Source organism: Ricinus communis, chromosome 7, assembly GCF_019578655.1.
Source record: "Ricinus communis isolate WT05 ecotype wild-type chromosome 7, ASM1957865v1, whole genome shotgun sequence".
NCBI lineage: Eukaryota > Viridiplantae > Streptophyta > Magnoliopsida > Malpighiales > Euphorbiaceae > Ricinus > Ricinus communis.
The window spans coordinates 17,765,136-17,785,786 of NC_063262.1; the positions used below are offsets into that span (position 1 = coordinate 17,765,136).

The 20,651-nt window shown below is 34.9% G+C and overlaps 1 protein-coding gene across 1 annotated transcript; it reads right to left on the minus strand.

Moving 5' to 3' along the window:
* Positions 1-8,345: 8,345 nt before the first annotated feature.
* Positions 8,346-19,759, minus strand: LOC125370638. Its single transcript, XM_048376931.1, has 9 exons — positions 19,618-19,759; positions 18,765-19,031; positions 18,343-18,647; positions 17,422-17,964; positions 16,719-16,974; positions 16,096-16,159; positions 15,069-15,735; positions 9,418-9,705; positions 8,346-8,378 (listed from the first exon to the last, which is right to left on the minus strand). The coding sequence occupies exons 1-9, from the start codon at positions 19,757-19,759 to the stop codon at positions 8,346-8,348; spliced, it is 2,565 nt and encodes an 854-aa protein (XP_048232888.1).
* Between the last annotated feature and the right edge of the window lie 892 nt (positions 19,760-20,651).

Below are 20,651 nucleotides of genomic sequence, written 5' to 3' on the forward strand. Positions count from 1 at the left end.
AGCTAATGTAATAGGTAATTTTCCAAGACAACAATAATGCCATTATGACCTCTACTCTAATACATACAACCCAGGATGGGGAGATCATCCTAACTTAAGTTATGGGAATTAAGCTAGTCAAGGGCGGTATCAACCTCCTTTCCAAAATAAACAACAAGTAGCTTAAGCTCCAAATTCATGTATGTCTCTAGATGCTATTGTGAAAGGTCTTACTAATAATACTATGAAATTTCAACAGGAACCAAGGCAAGCATACAAAATTTTGAGAAACAAATTTGTCAGCTTGCAACCACAATGAGTAGGCTTGAAGCTTAAAGTTTGGGCAACTTACAATCTCAAATAGTGGTGAATCCTAGATAGAATGCAAGTGTCATTACATTAAAAAGTGGAAGAGAAATAAAGAAAAAGACCCTACAAGATGCAAATAAGAAGAGACAAGAAAAAGAAAAGGATAGCATTGTTGAAGATATTGCTCCAAAACGAGACCTCGGCTCTAATGTGACGAATGCAAATGCTGAGGTATATTCTAAAAAAATTATCAATTATTTTTCTAACCTTATTGTACCTCATTTTTCTAGTAGATTAGCTAATCAAAGAAGGAAGAGAAAGATTTAGAGATCCTTGAAACCTTTAGAAAGATAGAAGTAAATATATCTTTGCTTGATGCTATTAAGCAAATCTCAAGGTATGATAAGTTCCTCAAGGAGTTATGCACCAACAAAAGAAGATTGAAGAGTAATGAGAACATAAATATGAGAGAAAATGTGTATGCCGTTATTCAAAGAAAATTACCTAAGAAGTACAAGGATTCACGTATGTTTACTATCCCTTATGTTATTTTTAACACTCAGATTAAGTCTGCATGCTAGATTTAGGTGTGTCAGTTAATGTTCTGCCATATTCTATTTATGCATCTATGAACTTCGGTCTTTTGAAAGAAACGAGTGTGATTATTCAATTAGCTGACCATTCTAATGCAGGCCTTGAAGAGGTAGTTTAGGATGTTTTGGTACAGGTTAATGAGCTAGTTAGTTGATTTCTATATTTTGAGAATGGAAGATATTGGATCATCTAGTTCGACACCAATCTTATTAGGACGACCTTTCCTCAAGACAGCTAAAACAAAGATTAACATAAAACATGGAATACTCACCATGGAATTTGATGGCGAGATTATTAAATTTAATATCTTTGATGCTATGAAATGTTCTACAAAAGATCTAATTGCTTACTCTATTGATGTTATTGATAAGTTGGCGCAGGATACTTTTGATTTGAATGAAGAGGATGAGCTTGAAGTGGTGCCTAATCAAAATCTAATGAAAATTGAGAATGAATTAGAGCTAAATCTTGAAGTAGAAGAAGCAATTATGGCTTTACAATCATTACCACCAGCTCTAAAGAGGTATAAAGTTAAGAAATTAGATATACCATCTTCGCATCAAAAGTTATTGTCTTTTGTGGTGCAGACGCCGAATGTAAAATTGAAGCCTATACCAGACCATTTGAAGTATATGTACTTGGAAAAAAATAATACACTTCCAATTATTATTCCAAGCAAGTTAATACATTTGTAACACCCTTAGTTGTAATAATAATAATTATATATATATATATATATTTAAAAAAATAATAATAATAATAATAAAAAAATCTCTCCTTCTTCGCCACCTCTCGCTTGCTGAGAGTTTCTCAGAAGCTTGTCTCTTGCTACTTTGCCGAGAATGTGCTTTGTAGCGATGGGAGGATCCGAAGCGATAGACTCGTGATGTTTCTTCAAGTGATTAGTGCGGTCAACGCTGAAGCTTTGATTGTGGGTCGCGTGGGCACCGCAGGCTTTAGTAGCGCGTGTCACCGTGTATGGACCCTCGCTATCGTGCATCGCTATCTGAGTAGCGCTAAGGTAAAGGTTCCCGGAAGTCGAGCGGATGTCGGTATTATGGTTGAGTATTGTGGTTAAAGAAGCTTAAGAAAGGTGGCGGGAGTGTTTTCGGATGCTCGGAAATCCGGAGAAACTTAAACGAACATTATTTATTTTTCTAAGTAGAACAAGTGTTTTAAAATACAATATTGCGCCTACCCGTAAGAATGCATTATGGCATTTCAACTGGCATACATAAATTCATTTTAGGACATGCATCATACATCGTGCATTGCAACCCTTGTTGATAGGGGGCATCATCACTGCAGCGATATTGTAGAATTTTATATAAAGAAAAAATGGCTAGAGATTTTACGATTTTATAAAAGTATTTTCTAAGATAATAAAGTTTTTATCGTTGATGATTATAAAGTAAGTAAAGATGTAATTTTCAAAGTAAATAGTGTTAGCTTGAGAATTCTCCGGATGAGTCGAGTCGGTTGAGAGAGTGAGTCTCAGAGTCATGGGCCATGTTAGATTATAAGGGAGGCTTTTGGATTTCAGTCAAAGAGGAATCTGTGTCGGGATGGCATGAGTTTTTCGGTTATATGGAATCTAGATGGATGGTATATCATAAGTGATGTGGTTTGGTAAGAAAATAAGGTTGTAGAGAACCCTTGGTTTGCTTTCAAGCAAGTTAGTGAGGTGGCATGTAAGTTGGACTTGCCGCCAAGTATTAGTAATGTTCTCCGAGGTTAAATCCAGTTGTTCGTAGGTCCGAGTTGAGGAAGTATATTTTCGATCTTTTGCTCGTGTTGGATCCTCGCAAGGAAGCAAGTAAAGATTTGGTTTCCGAGGAGTGTAGTGAGGATCATGCGGATTTCGTGTTCGCTTTTATTTAAGGGTTTTGTCGATGGGTCTTGTGGTTTATTTCTGCCGAGGAAAAGTTTCGGAAGCCGGGTTGGAGATGAGAGAGGTTCCTAATTAGTTTCGATCGCCTTAGGAGTGTGGCCATTTCTTTAAAATGTAATTGATTTTTAAGAGGGTAGAATGTAACCCTAGTTGTACATAATAATAATTATATATATATATATATATATATATATATATATATATATATATTTAAAAAAATAATAATAATAATAATAATAAAAAATCTCTCCTTTTTCTCCTCCTCTCTCTTTCCTTCCTTCCTTATCCTTCCCCTTCACCCCCACGCCTTCACGCCTTTCTCCCTTCTCCTCTCCCCGCCGACCGTCCCTTCTCCTCGCCATTTAAGACACCCATTTCGCTGCTCGCCACAGCAGCACTTCCCTCCTCATTCCTTCCGCGCGGCAGGCCGCAGGACGAGCAAGAGGGCCATCGTCGATTCGGCCTCCGCCGACATCCTTTCCAGTAACCGGCCCGATCGGACTCCCCATCCCCAAAAACCCCGGAAGCAACCCTCCTCCGAAAATCCCGGACCTTTGGAAGTGTCGTGAGCAGCCGACTTTCGCCCCGATCCGCCGGCTCCTACCTACCTCGCCAAAACTCCTCGTACTCTGGACTTTCGCTCTCGAAGGCGATTCGACGATCCGGGGTTGTGATTGACCTGGCTTGAACCCTAGTGTTTCCTGACGCGTGAAATATTTCAATTTTTAACTCGGTATAATTTTATTTTAGACTCTAAAAAATTTTGTTATAATATTAGAATGTTATTGAGGCTATTAATTGCTTTATGTTGGGTAGTTTAAAAATAAATCAAATTAAATTGTTTGGATTGTGGTGTTTTGGAGTCGGAAAATATTAATGCGTCTTCGGTGGGTCTATCTCCGTGTTATTAAATTCCAGCATGTTTGATATGTTTTGGCAGTCCCTGGACCCCGTTTTACGGGGTAAATATCCGTAATTTAGGGAGGTTCTGTCAAATTTCGGTAATCCTCGAGTCCAATTTAATTCTAGGCGGTCGACCTTAGGGTCTAAGTTTAGGAAAAATTTTGAATGTCTATTAATTGTATGTCTTTTGTTATTAGATAATTCAGCTCTTCCTCCACCCCAGGGCGCTTGGCTTTGGAGAAGTTAAAGTCATTTAATCTGCGCGCCATATTGCTAGTCCGATTTTAATATGCTATTTAGAATTTGTGCTTAATATGATTATTAGTATCGCAAGATAAATGATTTCACTTGATTATTAATATTTGAAATAATATAAATATTATTATTAGTATGTTATAATAAGATAAGCGTTATTATTTTTCCCTCACAAATTGCACGTTGTTTTACCTTAAATCTTTAATCTTTATTTCCGATATGTGTTGGTTGAGTTCATCGGATAATGATATTTATTATATGTGATGATTGCGAATTGGGAAATGTGGCTTGTAGAACATGCCACTTTGATGGGTTACATCAGACTGCCATGCGGTAATGATCACGGACATGTAATAAGATATTTATGGGTTTGCCACAGTCGAGCATGGCGGCTCTCGGGCTGATTTGTAAATTCATGGGAGGTAAGGTCCCTAGTCGAGCATTGCTCTCGGTAGCGGCTTATTTGGATACTTAAGTGACGAGGTAAGGTCCACAGGCCGAACATTGCTGCTCGGGCGATCTTATTGGATTAAGAGAGCCGAATGGCTACTAGATTTCTTATTTGGATACTTAAGTGACCAGACTGGAGGTAAGGTCCCTGGTCGAGCATTGCTCTCGGGGCGCCAGTCTTATTGGATTAAGAGAGCCGAATGGCTACTAGATTTTGGGGTTTAGGGTTCTACCGAGCCACTCATCACGTAAAAGTAAATATATATTTTTATTTATTTATTTATTATGGTATTTGATTATAATGTGATTTGTATTTACGTGCATGGTTGATATTTTGATTCGAATGATTAATATTTTATGTGAAGGAAATAGTAGGGTATGATTATAGTATGATTTGAATAATCTATGTTTTATGAGAAGAAGCAATAGTCCCTAGATTATTTGATTTTAACTCACTCTAACCCGAGATGCTCCACATATTTTTCAGTTCGTATTCGGACGTGTCTTATTCGATATCTTGACTCCATCATCGGGTGATGTATTTGATTTGGTATGTAAATTGGTAAATCTTAGATTCTCCGCAGTAGTAATAGTAAATGTATCAGTTGTAAATTTTCTGAGCTTCAGGTCTCGCCTAGTTTTTCTGGCAGACCGAAGTATTTATGTAGAATGTAGCTATTAAGATAATTTGTGGTTTTAATAATATTAATTTGAGATGAGATTTGTTTAAATCAGTGAGTGTCAGGCTTACTACGGGTTTCGGTGGCCTTAAGCCTACCTATTCCCTAGTGCCGGTCACGGGCCCACTGGTGGGGTCGTGACAACATTTACAAGAATAGAGGGTGATTAGAGAGCTACGTGGTCGCAAGAGAGCTGTTGGCTGGACTACAACCGATATACAAGGCATTAGCCCCTCCATTTGCATGCATAAAATTCTTTTGGATAAGGGATCTAAAGCAACTATTTAGCCTCAAAGGAGATTGAATTCTCAAATTACGAAAGTGGTAAAGAATGAGATAACCAAGGCATTTCATAATAAGATGATTGTGAGAAAAGAAATTATAATTGGGCATAAAATATTATTATATAACTCACAATTGAAGTTAATGCCTAGTAAGTTGCATTCTTGTTGAATTGGACCTTTTGTTGTTACTAATATGTTTTCTTATGGTGTATTTGAGCTTAGAAGCTTAGAAATAATAAAGTGTTCAAGGTTAATGGGCATAGAATCAAGCCATTTTATGAAGGTTATTATGAATGCACAAGTGAAGAAGAGAAAGATCCTATTTACAAGGAGTGATTAGTATAATTGTGTCGAGCTAATGACGTTAATAAAAGATGCTGCTTGGGGGGCAACCCAAGGAAAACTAGATTTGATTTTTCTTTTCCTAACTCTTTATATTTTACATGTTTTTTTTTTATTTTTATTTCTTTTGAGACTTTGTGCCTTACATTGGGGACAATGTAAGATTTAAGTGTAGAAAAGAATTTTATTGGTTGATTTATGTGCTTTTGTTTTATATTTTCTAGGAGTTTTTTATTAAATAGAAAATATGTCATGTGTAGCATGCAATTATGAGTTATACTTTTAGCTATTGATTAGAATTTTACTTGTTGTATGGGTTCTAAATGGACTTAATTTTAATAAATACCATTGGCTTGTGTTAGTAAAAATCTCTTATAAATGGCTTAAATTTACTTGAATCTTAGTAATTGATTGAAATAATATTTCTTGAGAAGTTTCTTTTGGAGAATTGAGTGATGAAGCATGATTTAAGATTGTGTGATTTGTTTGGATGCAATTCTCTTGAGCTAGTTCTAAATTCAGGTTTAAGTAAATAGGAGAAAAATAAAAATAAGTTGATGTGTAAAGCATATGGTGGAAATAAAAAAATCCATAAACACATGTGACAAGAAGCATTGCTCAAAGTGAGAAAACACAGAAAATGTGCTCACTCTTTAGAAAAAAAAAAAAAGCAAGATCCTTATTTGCTTTCTGGTTTGTAATAATAAAGAAGATTAGTTTATGAATAGATTATGCATGTCTTAGTTGTGTTAGTTGCAAGATTTTGAATGGACTGAGAATATTATGGCTGCAAATATAAGTTTAGTAGGTATAGTGCCTTAAAGAATATTAATAGTAATGATCTATGCAGTTTGTGATGTTTTACAATGTAGCTTTTTATGATTTATAATTGTTCCTTTTGCTTTGTAGTTTCAATTTTGCTCGAGGACGTGCAAAAGCTAAATGTGCGAGAATTTGATAAGAACATAATAGTCAATATATTTATTCTCTTTATATTTAGATTTTGTTATTGATTTTAAATTTAAGAGCTTATTAGGTTGTTTTATGTATGTATGAATTATTTAAAGGAGTTTGTGCTTAATTGGAAGAAAATAGTGAATTTCAGTATTATGCAAATTTGATTGCATGAGTTTTAGTGAGATTTTTTATAATCTTAAAGGTCCAGAATTGAAAAGTGGTATTCATCAACTATGTAGAGTATTCATAAGCTATAATTCTTATAAAGGACTCAACTCCATATCAAGTTGCTAAGGATGCGAAAACTTAGGTCGAAGTCAGAAATTATGTAGTCTGTTTCTGTTTGGGTTAGTTTTAGTGTTTAGGTTTAATCTAGAGCTATAAAGATCAAATTAAGGTGAAAGCCTAAAATGAACTACTTTGCAATAGCTACAATTTTCCAAATTTGATTTCTACGAGATTCTAAAACAGCTTGCAAAGTAACGAATGGAAAGAGACACATTAATGAGTTATCTTTTAGGTTTTTCTTGTATTGTCCTGTAAATAGATTACTATAACTTAAGGTTTGGTATTTTTGGCAGCAGCTTTTGCATTTAGAGAAGTAGCTAAACTATTTTCTTTTCCACTTTTAGTTAGTTCCTAATCACTATGTATGGTTAGTTTCTTTATTTCAATTCAAGCGAACATCTTCATATTGATTTGATCATTATGAGACATAGTTCTTAATCTAAACTCTATTTTTATTTTAATTGTCTTTTATTTCTTTATTATAATTGTTTATAATTGCTTAAATATATAATTAAGTGGCTAATTAGTTAGAGATCTATAGTGATTGAATGCTTTGTTGATATCATAATCCGTAATTGTTGTGAACTTTAACTTAGAAGCAACTAGATTACGTGCTAATCTAAAAGAATTAGGAACGATTTAATTAATCATCGCCCTCGGTAGGTTATTAATTAGCTTAGTCATCTCCTAGATTTTAATGTTATTCATAATTATATGAGGATTGCTTAATACCAAGTAAATTAGAAATAAAGTTTAATTTGGATGTTGGGTTTGAATTAATTTGTGTAGGAATTATTAGGATTTATTCTTGCTTGAGATAAATTTCTGATTAAGTAATAATGGAATGGAAACTCTAAGTGTCAATGATCAATTTAAAAAGTTAATCGAATCAATTTCCGTTGGATTGAAGTTGTATATTATTTTATTTTCAGTTTTTATTTCAATATACTTTGCAATCATATTCAATAAAACCTCTTTTTGTTTTAGTTTTCAAACTATAGTTACTCTAATAATATTAGTAAAGAATTAGTCTCTAGGGTTCGACCTGGACTTGCCTCTACTATAGTTTTAGTGAGATCAACAATTTAATCTTGGTGCTCACGACACACATCAATAAATGTATCAATTGTTTTAATTCTTGTTTTTAATATTAATTTACTTCAAAATTTCAATAGAGCTAAACTACATTTTGATTGCTAGACAATAGTATATGAGTAAAAATAGTATTCACAATTAGTCCCCCGTCGATATTAATGTATATCCTAGAGAAAATAAGGTTTTCTTTTTTAAGATTCTAACTGAGAATTGTTAACTCCAATTCATTTTTCTAAACTAGAATTTTATATAGCTGAAAAAAAGTAAAATTTTATAAGTTGTGAGTAAAATAATTAGAGAGTATTTAGTTAAGAGGTTTTATGCAGCTGATAGTTTTTTCTCACTGAGCAGCTATATTAAAGTGTTTGGTAAAGACTTAAGAAACAACAACTATATAGCTAATTTAGTCCCCATAAATTGTTGATTGTATCAACTTTATTTCAGAGTTTTTTCTTATCAGTTGATAGCTTATTTGATTTATTTATTTATTTGAACACTATTATCCTTATCAAGATTTATTAATGATAACTTACTTTAAGTTGATCTAATATAATTATTTTTTATATTTTATAATAAATAATTTTTATTTTAAAATTATTTTTAATAGTTAAATAATTATAATATTTATAATTATGGTGTTAGCACTCATTTTTCAGATTCAGATATCGAGGGAATAATGGAAAAATTAATGATGAAAGTTAATGCATTTCTCGAGTCTTAAGAGATTGGAGATCGGCGACTCCAAGTTAGGGTTGAGAATAATTAAATTAAACTTACTTTTCTAGCATCAATTTGGACTCAATTGTTAGAAAAAATTAACTTTAAGAGGTAAAACGGTAGTTTTTTCAAGTTTAGGAATTAAATTATGTAATACCCGTAGTTAATATTTTCATGAGTAATTAAATATCGAAGAATTATTTTAAAAACCGAATAATATGAGTATCGTCTAATTATTATCCAATAATTGTAATATATTGAATTTGAGTAAATTTCAATATAGTTTTGTGATTTTAAGTGAGTGAGTTAAATATTATTTAAACTAGGCTTATTAAAAATACTTATTTTCTATTTAACTTAGATTTGATTTATACTAAATATTAAAGATTTATTTATTTTATATAATTATAATTATTATTATGGGTTTAAACTAGTGTTCAATTGTTAGGATATTAGATTAAAGATGTAAGTATATATGTGTATGTAAAATAATTAAAATGAACAATAATGGGGATATTACTCTAGTAAGTCTTTTTAAGGGGGGAACTAAACATAAATTTCTATTGGAAAAATTACAAAATGGGCCCTTGTGCACATTTCCCTTTTTCTTTTTCCTCTCTCTCCTTTGTCGTTGACTTCTCCTCCTCCCTACCTCCATTTTTGCCGCTTGTACCTCCAACAAACCACCAAAACTTCCTTCTATCCACTCCTTTACGCCGGCATCCTCCTTCTCCTCCTCCTTTTTCTTTTCTTCTTCTTCTTCTTCTCCGTCGATGTCGAGCTTGAGGAGGGAATTGCTCCTCCTTGCTGCCACTGTCAAATCAGCCTCATCCCATCGTTTCCTTGCAAATTCAATACCGGATTCTAACTCCCAACCATCAAAAACCCCCCTAGACAATTTCCCTCCGGGCAGCTTTCTCTCATCGGTCGGTGATAATGCGTTGAACGGGTTGTCGAAGCCCTTCAAAATAAATTACTGATTTTCCTAAACTAACTTGTAGAAATAGTGAAATCAGGTCAAATCCCAAGGGAACCAATGTGGATAGCTTCTCAAAGTAAAATAAAAGGGGGGATTTTGAATGTTTGAATCAAAATTATAAATAAGCAGAAAATAATGAAGGCTGAATATTAAAGTAAATAAAAATCAATCTTAACAAATTTCCAATTCAGGAGTGCTAATTCCATCCAATTGTAATTATGATCATAGGCTAAAATATCAATTCTTCTATTCAAGTACTTAGTCTACTTATTCGAAAAAGCCGCAACAAGTATAATTCTCCTAATACAATTGACTCAAACCCAACATCCAAATCAAGACTTATCATTAGTCAACTGGGCACGATAGCGTTCCATATCAACTTAATGATAGCATTAAGAATAATGAGAATGACTAAACCAATATTAATTTAATTGAGATAACTGTAATTGAAATAACCTTATTCCTTTATTTCCATAGAATCTATCATGCAAGCTATATAATTCGAATAAGCCGTAATCACACACACATGAGCCAGCTCCTTGCTACTCGTGTCAATCATTCCTGACAATTACGGATCACAAACTCAAAGTTTAGCAATAGAAAAATCAATATCAAAGTTGAATCGTCAGTTCAATCAATATCAATATTTCATAAATAATAAGAATAAGAAATAAAGAATACTTGAATTAAAGAAGAATTCTGTTAAGCACAAAGCCTCACAAAATCACAATTGGAATTTATTCACTCTTGAATTAGAAACTAAAAACTTAGCCACTCATGGTGGAGTAAGAATTCACAAGAATTGTAGAAAGTAGAAGAAGAATAAGAATATGAATGTTTAAAGGTACTTCCAGCCGTCCTTATATAGGAAGTAAAACTCTAAACCCTAATAGAATCCTTATAAAAAAGAAATAAGCTTCCTATTTAATCTTATCCCTACAAGAAAGGATAAGATTAAAAGTGATCTAAATAAATTAAAACCCTAAATACATGGAAGAAAGTTCTATTAATCCAACACTTCCAAAAATAGAGGAGATTAACTAGGGATAGGTCCACCACAATGAAAACTATGAAAATTTCGAAGCTCTCCTTCGCATCTTTTAGTAGCTCATGGGACTCAAGGCGTGGTCACGCCTTGTTGACAGTAGTCTTCTGCACAGATTTCTGCGGAGCTTATGGGCTATAAGGCGTGGTCACGCCTTGTCGACAGTGATCTTCTGTGCAGATTTCTGCACTTCCTCCAAAAGACTTGGTTTTTGATAAATAATGACTTAAAACATGTCTTTAGGCTGGATTTTGCTCTATCCTTGATATTTCATTACCTAAGTCAGAATAAACAGAATTTCCACAATTAGGTACATTATTCAACCAAATTGCAAGGTAATTAAACACAATAAATATAACTATTTATAACCTATCAAATTCCCCCACACCTAATTTATGCTTGTCCTCAAGCATACTTCAATTCAACATACCAATTCTCCTTTTAACCTTCCTTTCATTTCTTTTAGTCTCCTCAAATACCGAATAAGTTAAACATACATTAATGAGCTGAATAATAATGACAATCAAGAGATTAGCACTCATAGGATAAATTTTGTAAAAAGAACAAGTATCTCAATAATTCATCAAAATCAAAGCAACAAGACTTAACACCCTCACATGGTTTCACTCAATACTCTCAAAGTGTTTAGGGTGCATTTACTCTCGGAATCAAAACATAGCATGTTATTACCATAGGCTTGCTAATGAATGAAGTCTCCATCACTATACATGAATTAGATGTAAAAATCAAAGGGACTTTACAAGGGTTGTAATGGGGGCTTAGGAAAGGGTGTGATAAAGGAAGAGCTGAGATGTTTCATAATCAAGACAAAAAGATTAGATTCTTGCATGATAACTTATGCCACATCCACGAAACATACTACAAAAACTTTGAGATTTATTCCCACATTTTATATTAGCACTAAAAATCTTGGAGAAATAACATGTAATAATTCAATTCAATATATTTGATGAATACTTCTCCAATTATCCTCTTTCATGAAAGGAATAAATATCAACTTTCTTTTCTCACTTTTTTTTCTTTTCTTTCCCTCTTTTTTTTTCTTTTTCTCTTTTTTTTTTGTTTTGTCTCTTCTATTTTTTTTGTTTCAATTGTACCATGCAACACTTCCCTTCTTGTCTTGACAAGGGTAGAAAAATAGAGGTAGCAAACAAAAGGTTTTAGGTTAAACAACATATGTTAAAAATAAAAAAGAAAATGGAAAATAGGCTCAAAGTGGCTAACTAAAAGGGAAATCAACAGGGTAGGTATTTTAAGAGTCTAAGGATAGGTTAATCCTAATTGCCCTTATCATATTAAAGCATCAAACCAAAAATGTGGTCTCAACAAGAACTCAGAAGCAAGTTCTAGAATAATCATACTAGTTTGATAACACTCAATAAGAAAAAATAATTAGAGCAAAATATAATGAACTGCTCTTTGGCTCAAAAGCTCACTTGAATGTTTGCATTTGTATCAAGTCTTGTGCATTTTTCAATCAATAAACTAATGAGATACTTTCGGATAGTTTTAAAGAAACACTAATCATGCTTATCCCCTTTCATGCATTGAAATTCAAACAAAAAATGTATTTCTAACTTACATGGTATTCCAGGTTATCAAAATAAAACTCAAGGTTGCAAAAAAAAAATAGCACATATGAATTAAAGGATACCTAATTATAAGCATAAAAAAAATATTTTCAAAAAGAAAAGAAAATCATGTAATTATCATATTCCTCCCCCACACCTAAACTATATATTGTCCTCAATGTATCAAAAAGAAAATGGTTCATAAAAGAAATGAAAAGAAATATGAAACTCCCCTGATTTGCGAGCCACTTGGGTGGAGTAGTCTATGGTGATGGAGGGCAGGGGGGTTGAACTCCCTAGTGTTTCATTAAGGCGTCTAAATTTCTCTCTATCTTTGAAATTTGTCGTTCCATCTTGTCCAATCGAGCTTCAAAATCTGGTTCAGTGGAACCCTCTGGATCACGACGACTGCTTGTTGGGCAAGATCATTTCCTAGATCTTGGAGGATCGCCTTGACCGTGCAAAGAAGGCCTTTGGAAAGAGTACGCCCCATTATGCTCCACAAGCACGTGCATCTTTATCAAGCAGGCGATGTCCAATGGTTCCATCTCGCAAGCAATATGTAAGTTAGTATTATCGAGATCAAGCAATTGAAGGCGAACAACCAAATGAGTAATTAAAAAGCCTAAGCATAAATGCTTTTACTGAGTCGGCTAAATTTGAACTCGCGGAAGCCAACCAAAAACCCAAATTGATTGCGTTATTATGCAACATGGACCAAATAAAATAAAGTTCAGCTCTTTTACATACATTGGCTGTGTCTTTTCTACTAGAAAAGCTGAATGCTAAAAATCGTTGCATGTAAACCCATTCAGGTTTATTAAGATACCCACCTTTGGAGTTGCTAGGATCGTAATGCATTGGGTTAGAAGACATGATCTTCTAAAGTTTTGCCTGATCAAAATTATCAACAAAATCTATGGCAGAGCTCTTGTATTGACTGGTTAGAGAAAATTCAATGTCAATATATCCTAGGGCCAAATTGAATTCAGTAATGGATTGCTTAAATTCATTGCCTAGGAGTCTATATCGCACAACCCTAGGACTATCAAATGTGAAATTCTCTGGTGTCTCGAACTGAAAGGATGTGTAAGATTCTCTAATCAATTTAACAAATGTGGGGTATCTAACAGTCACTAAGGCTTTCCACCACATACTAGCTATCAAAGTATCAAAATCCTATTTTATATCCAGTGTCTCAAGAGAATGGGTGTCGACATACTTACTTGGGTAAATCGCTCGCGTTCGTACATCAGCGTACCTGTCCTTTCTCGCTTTAGTAGTGAATTTTAAGAATCCAGTCAATTCGTCTTCAGATGGTGGTAGGACAACTTTCCCTTTCCCTAAGCGAGTTACTTTAAAGAGATTTTACCCCGAGCGGTCCGTTGCTACGGGACGAACTCTTGCGTCGATAGTGGGTGGGGCTGTGGTTTCGCCGATGTCGGGCGAGACTGTCGCGTTAGACTCTCAAGGTATCGTCTCCGTAGGTGGGTCTGCATTGTTAGGGTTTGGTTGAGGAACGGCGGTCGCATCTAAAGGGTGGTATGCTTCGCTATGTTTTGTTTGAGGAGCTGCAGTCGCGTCGCCGGAATTGGAGGATGTCGCTTTACTTCGCCGGTGAGTGGAGGTTCTCTTTCGGGCGGTAGTCTTAAGGCGTACCATGATCGATTTGTGAATAGTCGTTGTTGCTGCACAGAGGAAAAAAAATAAAGAGGAAGCAATAGGGCTTGTTGGGGAACCTTCGCACTATCTCTTTCTTTTTCTTCATTTTTTTTGAAATCAAATTAAAAATAATAATAATAATAATATAAAAAATGGATAGAAGAGTGTGTGAAGTAAGGCGTGGTCACACCTTGTAAAGAGCGAGCTTCTGTATTTTTTTTTTGGTGCAGTTTTTCAAAATGAAACAGAAGACAGCTTGAAACAAGGCATGGTCACGCCTTGTAAGAAGCAAGCTTCTGTAATTTGGAGGTGCAGTTATTCAAAACAAAATACAAGACAGCTTGAAACAAGGCGTGGTCACGCCTTGTAAGAAGCGAGCTTCTGTAATTTTGAGGTGCAATTTTTCAAAACAAAACAGAAGACAGCTTGAAACAAGGCGTGGTCACGCCTTATCCAAATTTTGCCTCCTGCCAAAAAAAATTGAAATTTTTCATTAAAAAAATTAGAAAATAAAATAAAAAGTAAAAAAAAAAAATAAGACATTTGGGTTGCCTCCCAATAGCGCAATTCGTTTAATGTTGTTTTACTCGATGGAGTGAGGGAAGGTCTTAGTCATCTAGATAAGTGGGGTAATCCAGGGGAAAATTATCGAGACATGGAACAATTTCGCCCTCTTTGAATATTTTCAATCTATAACCATTTACTTTGAAAATTTTGTTCAAATCCAAGCTTTTAATTTCCACTGCACTATAGGGGAACACATTAGTAACAACAAATGGACCGAGCCATCGAGAACGAAACTTACCAGGCATAAGCTTCAATCGAGAATTATATAACAATACTTTTTGACCAATCTTAAATTGTTTCCTTATAAGAATATTGTCGTGGAGTAATTTGGATTTCTCTTTGTAAATTCTCGAATTCTCATATGCATCTAATCGCAACTCCTCTAATTCTTACAATTGTAGTAGCCTTGACATTCCTGTTTTATCCATGTTCATGTTGCATTGTCGAACTGCCTAATAGGCCTTATGCTGAATTTCTACCGGTAAATGACATGCTTTTCCGAAGACTAACCGATAAGGGGACATTCCTATGGGAGTTTTATAAGCTGTGCGGTATGTCCAAAGAGCACCATCTAAACGAAGGCTCCAATCCTTTCTTCCCAGACTCACCATTTTTTCCAAGATGGATTTGACTTCTCTATTGGAAAGATCGGCTTGTCCATTGGTTTGAGGATGATATGCGGTGGCTGTTCTATGATTTACTCCATACTTCTTCATCAAGGCTGCAACCGATCTATTGCAAAAATGAGTTCCCTGGTCACTGACGATTGCTTTTGGAATTCCAAACCTGTTAAAGATATTAGCCTTGATAAAACCTACAACAGTTTGAGAATCATCAGTTCTGGTGGCTTTAACTTCCACCCATTTTGATACATAATCTACCGCCAAAAGTATATATGAAAAACCACAAGAAGAGGATAGAGGACCCATAAAATCTATCCCCCACACATCAAATACTTCACATATGAGAATCGAAACTTGAGGCATTTTATTCTTTCGAGTTAGTGCTCCTACTTTTTGACATCTCTCACAACTTTTGCAAAATTGATATGCATCTTTAAACAAAGTTTCCCAATATAAACCACAATCTAAGATTTTCCTAGCAGTCCGTCTAGGTCCAAAGTGTCCACCACATGCATAATCATGGCTAAATGTTAAAATAGATTGGAATTCATTTTCAGGCACACATCTCCTAATCACTTGATCGGAACAAAATTTCCATAAGAAGGGTTCATCCCAAACATAATACTTATATTCACTCTTTATCTTTGCCTTCCTAGACTTACTAAGACAATGAGGTAGATTTCTTGTGACTAAGTAATTTACCATGTCTGCGTACCAAGGAATCATACCCTTGAGTTGGAACAAATGTTCATCAGGAAAATTGTCATTGAAGGGTAGGTCATCTTCTTCTCTTATCAACCTACTCAAATGGTCTGCAACAGAATTTTCCACTCCTTTTCTATCTTTGATGTTCAAGTTAAATTCTTGAAGAAGCAAAATCCACCGAATTAGCCTTGGTTTTGATTCTTTCTTTGCTAAAAGATACTTTAAAGCTGCATGATCAGAATATACAATAACTTTAGAACCAAGCACATAAGATCGAAATTTATCTAAAGCAAAGACAATTGATAAAAGCTCCTTTTCTGTCGTGGAGTAATTACATTGTGCGGAATTTAACGTCCTGGAAGCATAATAGATAACATGACTTCTCTTCTCAATCCGCTGCCCTAGAACTGCTCCTACTGCATAATTGCTTGCGTCGCACATGATTTTCCCATCTAGGTGGTTGAATAATAAGCGTGCTTGTCAACAAATCTTTAAGTTTTACAAATGCCTCTCTGCATTCTTTCCCAAACTCGAATTGAACTTCTTTTTGCAATAAATTTGTCAATGGCAAAGCGATCTTGGAAAAATCCTTGATAAATCTATGATAAAATCCTGCATGTCCTAGAAAAGAACGCACTTCCCTAACATTGGTAGGGTATGGTAAATTTGCAATTATGTCTACTTTTTCCTTATCAACTTCTATACCCTTAGAGGAGACCACATGCCTTAATACAATGCCTTGGGTGACCATAAAATGACATCTCTCATAATTTAAAACCAAGTTTGTCTCTATACATATCCTTAAAACTTTGGTTAAATTTTCTAAGCATTCATCAAATGAATCCCCATACACAGTAAAGTCATCCATAAACACTTCAATGCATTTCTCAATATATTCAGAAAAAATACTCATCATGCATCTTTGAAATGTACCTGGAGCATTACAGAAGCCAAAAGGCATTCGCCTATAAGCATAGTTTCTGAAAGGACAAGTGAATGTTGTTTTTTCTTGATCTTCCTGTGAGATAGGAATTTGATAGAATCCTGAAAAGCCATCAAGAAAACAGAAGAAAGATTTTCCCGCTAATCGTTCTAACATTTGATCAATGAAAGGTAGGGGAAAATGATCTTTTCTAGTTACTTGATTAAGCTTCCTGAAATCTATACACATTCTCTAACCATTTTGCACACGCATTGGTACAAGTTCATTGTCTGAATTCCTTACCATAATCATTCCAGTTTTCTTAGGGACAACATGAATTGGACTTACCCATTTACTGTTTGAGATTGGGTAGATTATACCTGCATCTAATAGCTTGAGTATCTCTTTCATGATAACTTCTTTCATGGTTGGGTTTAGTCTCCTTTGTGGTTCCCTTGATGGTTTAGCATCATCCTCTAGCAAAATCCTGTGCATGCAAATTGATGGACTAATGCCTTTTATGTCAGCCAATGTCCAACCAATTGCAACATTATATTCCTTCAAAGCTTCAATCAATCTTCCTTTCTGTTTCATTGTTAGTCCTTTTGAGATGATAACAGGCAATATTTCCTTGTCACCTAAATACACGTATTTTAGGTGATCCGGTAAGGCTTTCAGCTCTAGTTTTGGTGCCTGCATAATTGAAGGTAACATTTTGTCATTAGTATTAGATATCTCAGCATTGAGATTTGTGGGTTCATATATTGTTACTGAGAATAGTTCTTCTTCACCAATCTCATAATCATTTCTTTCAAAATTTAAATTTTCATCTAATTCATGTTCGTCATCAACACTTTCTTCTGCAAAAACTTCCTGCACAATTGGATCAATTACATCAATATGGCAAAGAGAATGTACATCATTAGGGTATTTAATTGCATCAAAAATATTAAATTTAACAATCTCTCTATCAAACTCTACGGAGAGAGTACCCTCATTTACATTGATCTTTGTTTTAGCAGTTTTCATGAATGGTCGTCCTAACAAAATTGAAGCTGATTTTGATGAAGAATTACCATCCATTTCCAAAATGTAAAAGTCGACAGGAAATATGAGCTCATTGACCTGCACCAAAACATCTTCAACAACACCAAGGGGATGAATGAAAGAACGATCAGCTAATTGAATCACTACACCAGTTTTTTGCAAGTCATTTAGTTTTAAATTTTGATAAATAGAAAATGGCATGACATTAATGGAAGCTCCCAAATCTAACATGGCACGCTCAATTTTCGTATTACCAATAACACAAGGTAATGAAAACATACCTGGATTTTTGCATTTTTCTGGCATATTCTTTTGCAAGATTGCTGACACATTCCTACTTACCACTACTTTCTCCTTTTCCTTCATTCTTCTTTTGTTGGTGCATAATTCCTTCAAGAACTTTGCATATTTAGGGATTTGTTTGATAGCATCCAATAGTGGGATATTTATCTCCACCTTCCTAAATGTATCCAAGATCTCCTTTTCTTGCTCATCTTCTTTTGGTTTTGCTAATCTGCTAGGAAAATGAGGCATTAGAGTGTGAGATGAAAGAGATAGGGGAGGATCAAATTTTACCCTACGTGATGTCTTGGAAGAAGCTTCTTCTTCATTTTCCTTGCTGAGTTCACTTTCCTTAAGTGGAATCGAGCCTGAAGGAATCTCCTTTCCACTTCTTAGAGAAATTGCACTAACGTTCTCCTTTAGATTTATTTCTGGTTGTGAAGGTAGTTTTCCAGAATTTTGGGCCTCCAATTTACTAGCTGACATAGCCAATTGAGTTATTTGATTGCCTAAATTCTGAATGCCTGACCTTGTTTCCTGTTAAAATTGAAGATTATTGTTAGCAAGATTTGTAACAATATCTTCCAAGGACATACCTGAATTAGAAGCTTGAGGTTGTCTATTGAAATTTTGGGAAGGATACTTTTGTTGTCCTCCTTGGTTCCCATAGCTCAAATTCGGGTGATCTCTCCATCCAGAATTGTAATGATTAGAAAAGGGGCCATACTTCCTTTGAGATTGACTAGTAAATCCGCCTAGAGCATTAGCTTCTTGCATTGAGTCTTGTTGCAATGTTAGACACATATCGGTGGGATGTCCTTGCAACGAACATATTCCACAGACTTGTGCCATTTGTAATTGCCCTACAGCCATTTGACGAACCAAAGCAGTTAAATTAAAAATTTGATTTTCAAGATTTTTAGTGCTTACCTCATTAACTCTCCTTGTAGCTTCAAGCCCTTGTACTAAATTGCTGAGAATTTTCGGCCATGTTTGAAATTAATTGCTTGGCTTCTTCAGGCGTCTTATCTACCAAAGCTCCACCACTTCCTGCATCAATCATGCTCCTATCCATTGGCAATAATCTTTCATAGAAATATTGGATTAGGAGTTGCAGAGAGATTTGAGGATGTGGGCATTTAGCACACAATTGCTTGAACCTTTCCCAATACTCATACAACGTTTCTCCAATGAACTGTGTTATGCCACAAATTTCTTTTCTGATGTTGGCAGCTGCTGTTGCAGGGAAAAACTTGTTTAAGAATAATCTTTTCATCTCGTTCCATGTTGTTATTGAACCGAAAGGTAGATAATAGAGCCAATCTTTTGCTTTATCCTTTAAAGAAAAGGGAAAAGCTCTAAGATTTATTTGCTCTTTGGTCACACCATGTGGTTTCATTCCGAAGCATACAATATGGAATTCTTTCAAGTGTTTATGAGGATCTTCACCTGCACATCCACGAAAGGAAGGGAGTAAGTGAATTAAACCAGATTTTAATTCAAAATCAACTGCAATATTAGGAAATGTGATGCATAAAGGTTGTTGATTTAAATCCGGTGCAGCTAGCTCTTTGAGAGTACTGTTCGCCATGTTTTCTGTAACTTCTTGAAAGATAGACGTGTCACCAATAGCCAAATCTATCTCCAACTCCTCTATGAGACAACTTTTTCTTTGCTTGGTCTCCTTTCTTAATCGACACGTTGTCTTCTCAATTTCAGGATTAAACTGCAATCAATATCTTGAGAAGAATGAGTCATAAACAAATAAATTAATCAATGAGAAACTAAAATAGGCTCCCCGGCAATGGCGCCAAATTTGAACGGGTTGTTGATGTGCGTAAAATACACACATCCAAATGAGGTTTTTAAGATTGATTTTATGGACATTTGGATGTGAATTGGTCCAACACTCACCCTATGCATCTGTTTGTGTGCATTAGGTCCAAAAGAAGTCAAAGGATGATAAAGGGAAGAATTTGAGTATAATTGGACGCCGAAGCTGCCGAAACAAGCTAAGTACGAGCATGAGGAAGCTGAACATGGCCATGTTGGTTTCAACACGGTCGTGTTAGGTGCATCAAACATCAAAGAAAAATAAGTTCTTAGGGAGCACGGCCAGGAACACCACACCGTGTTGGGAACACGACCACCAACACTGCCGCATTGGCGGCGACAGGGGGAATTAATTAAAAGAAAGAAGAGAGGAAAGAAAGAAAGGAGAGCGGGGGAGAACCTCCCAAACCCTAATTTTTCTCTCTCTAAGGGTTTTCCGAGCTGGAACCAAGGGAAAAGGAGACTTGGATCAAGGTTTCAATTTCCCGAGGAATACGACCTTGATACTCGCCATTAGTGCTAGACTGCATCGATAGGTACACTGCCTTAGATTGTAGCTAACACAAGTAGCACACATCAAGTTTTTGGCGCCGTTGCCGAGGAATGTTTGAAAACTAGAGTGAAAATTTGCTATTTGTTAATTTAGCCAT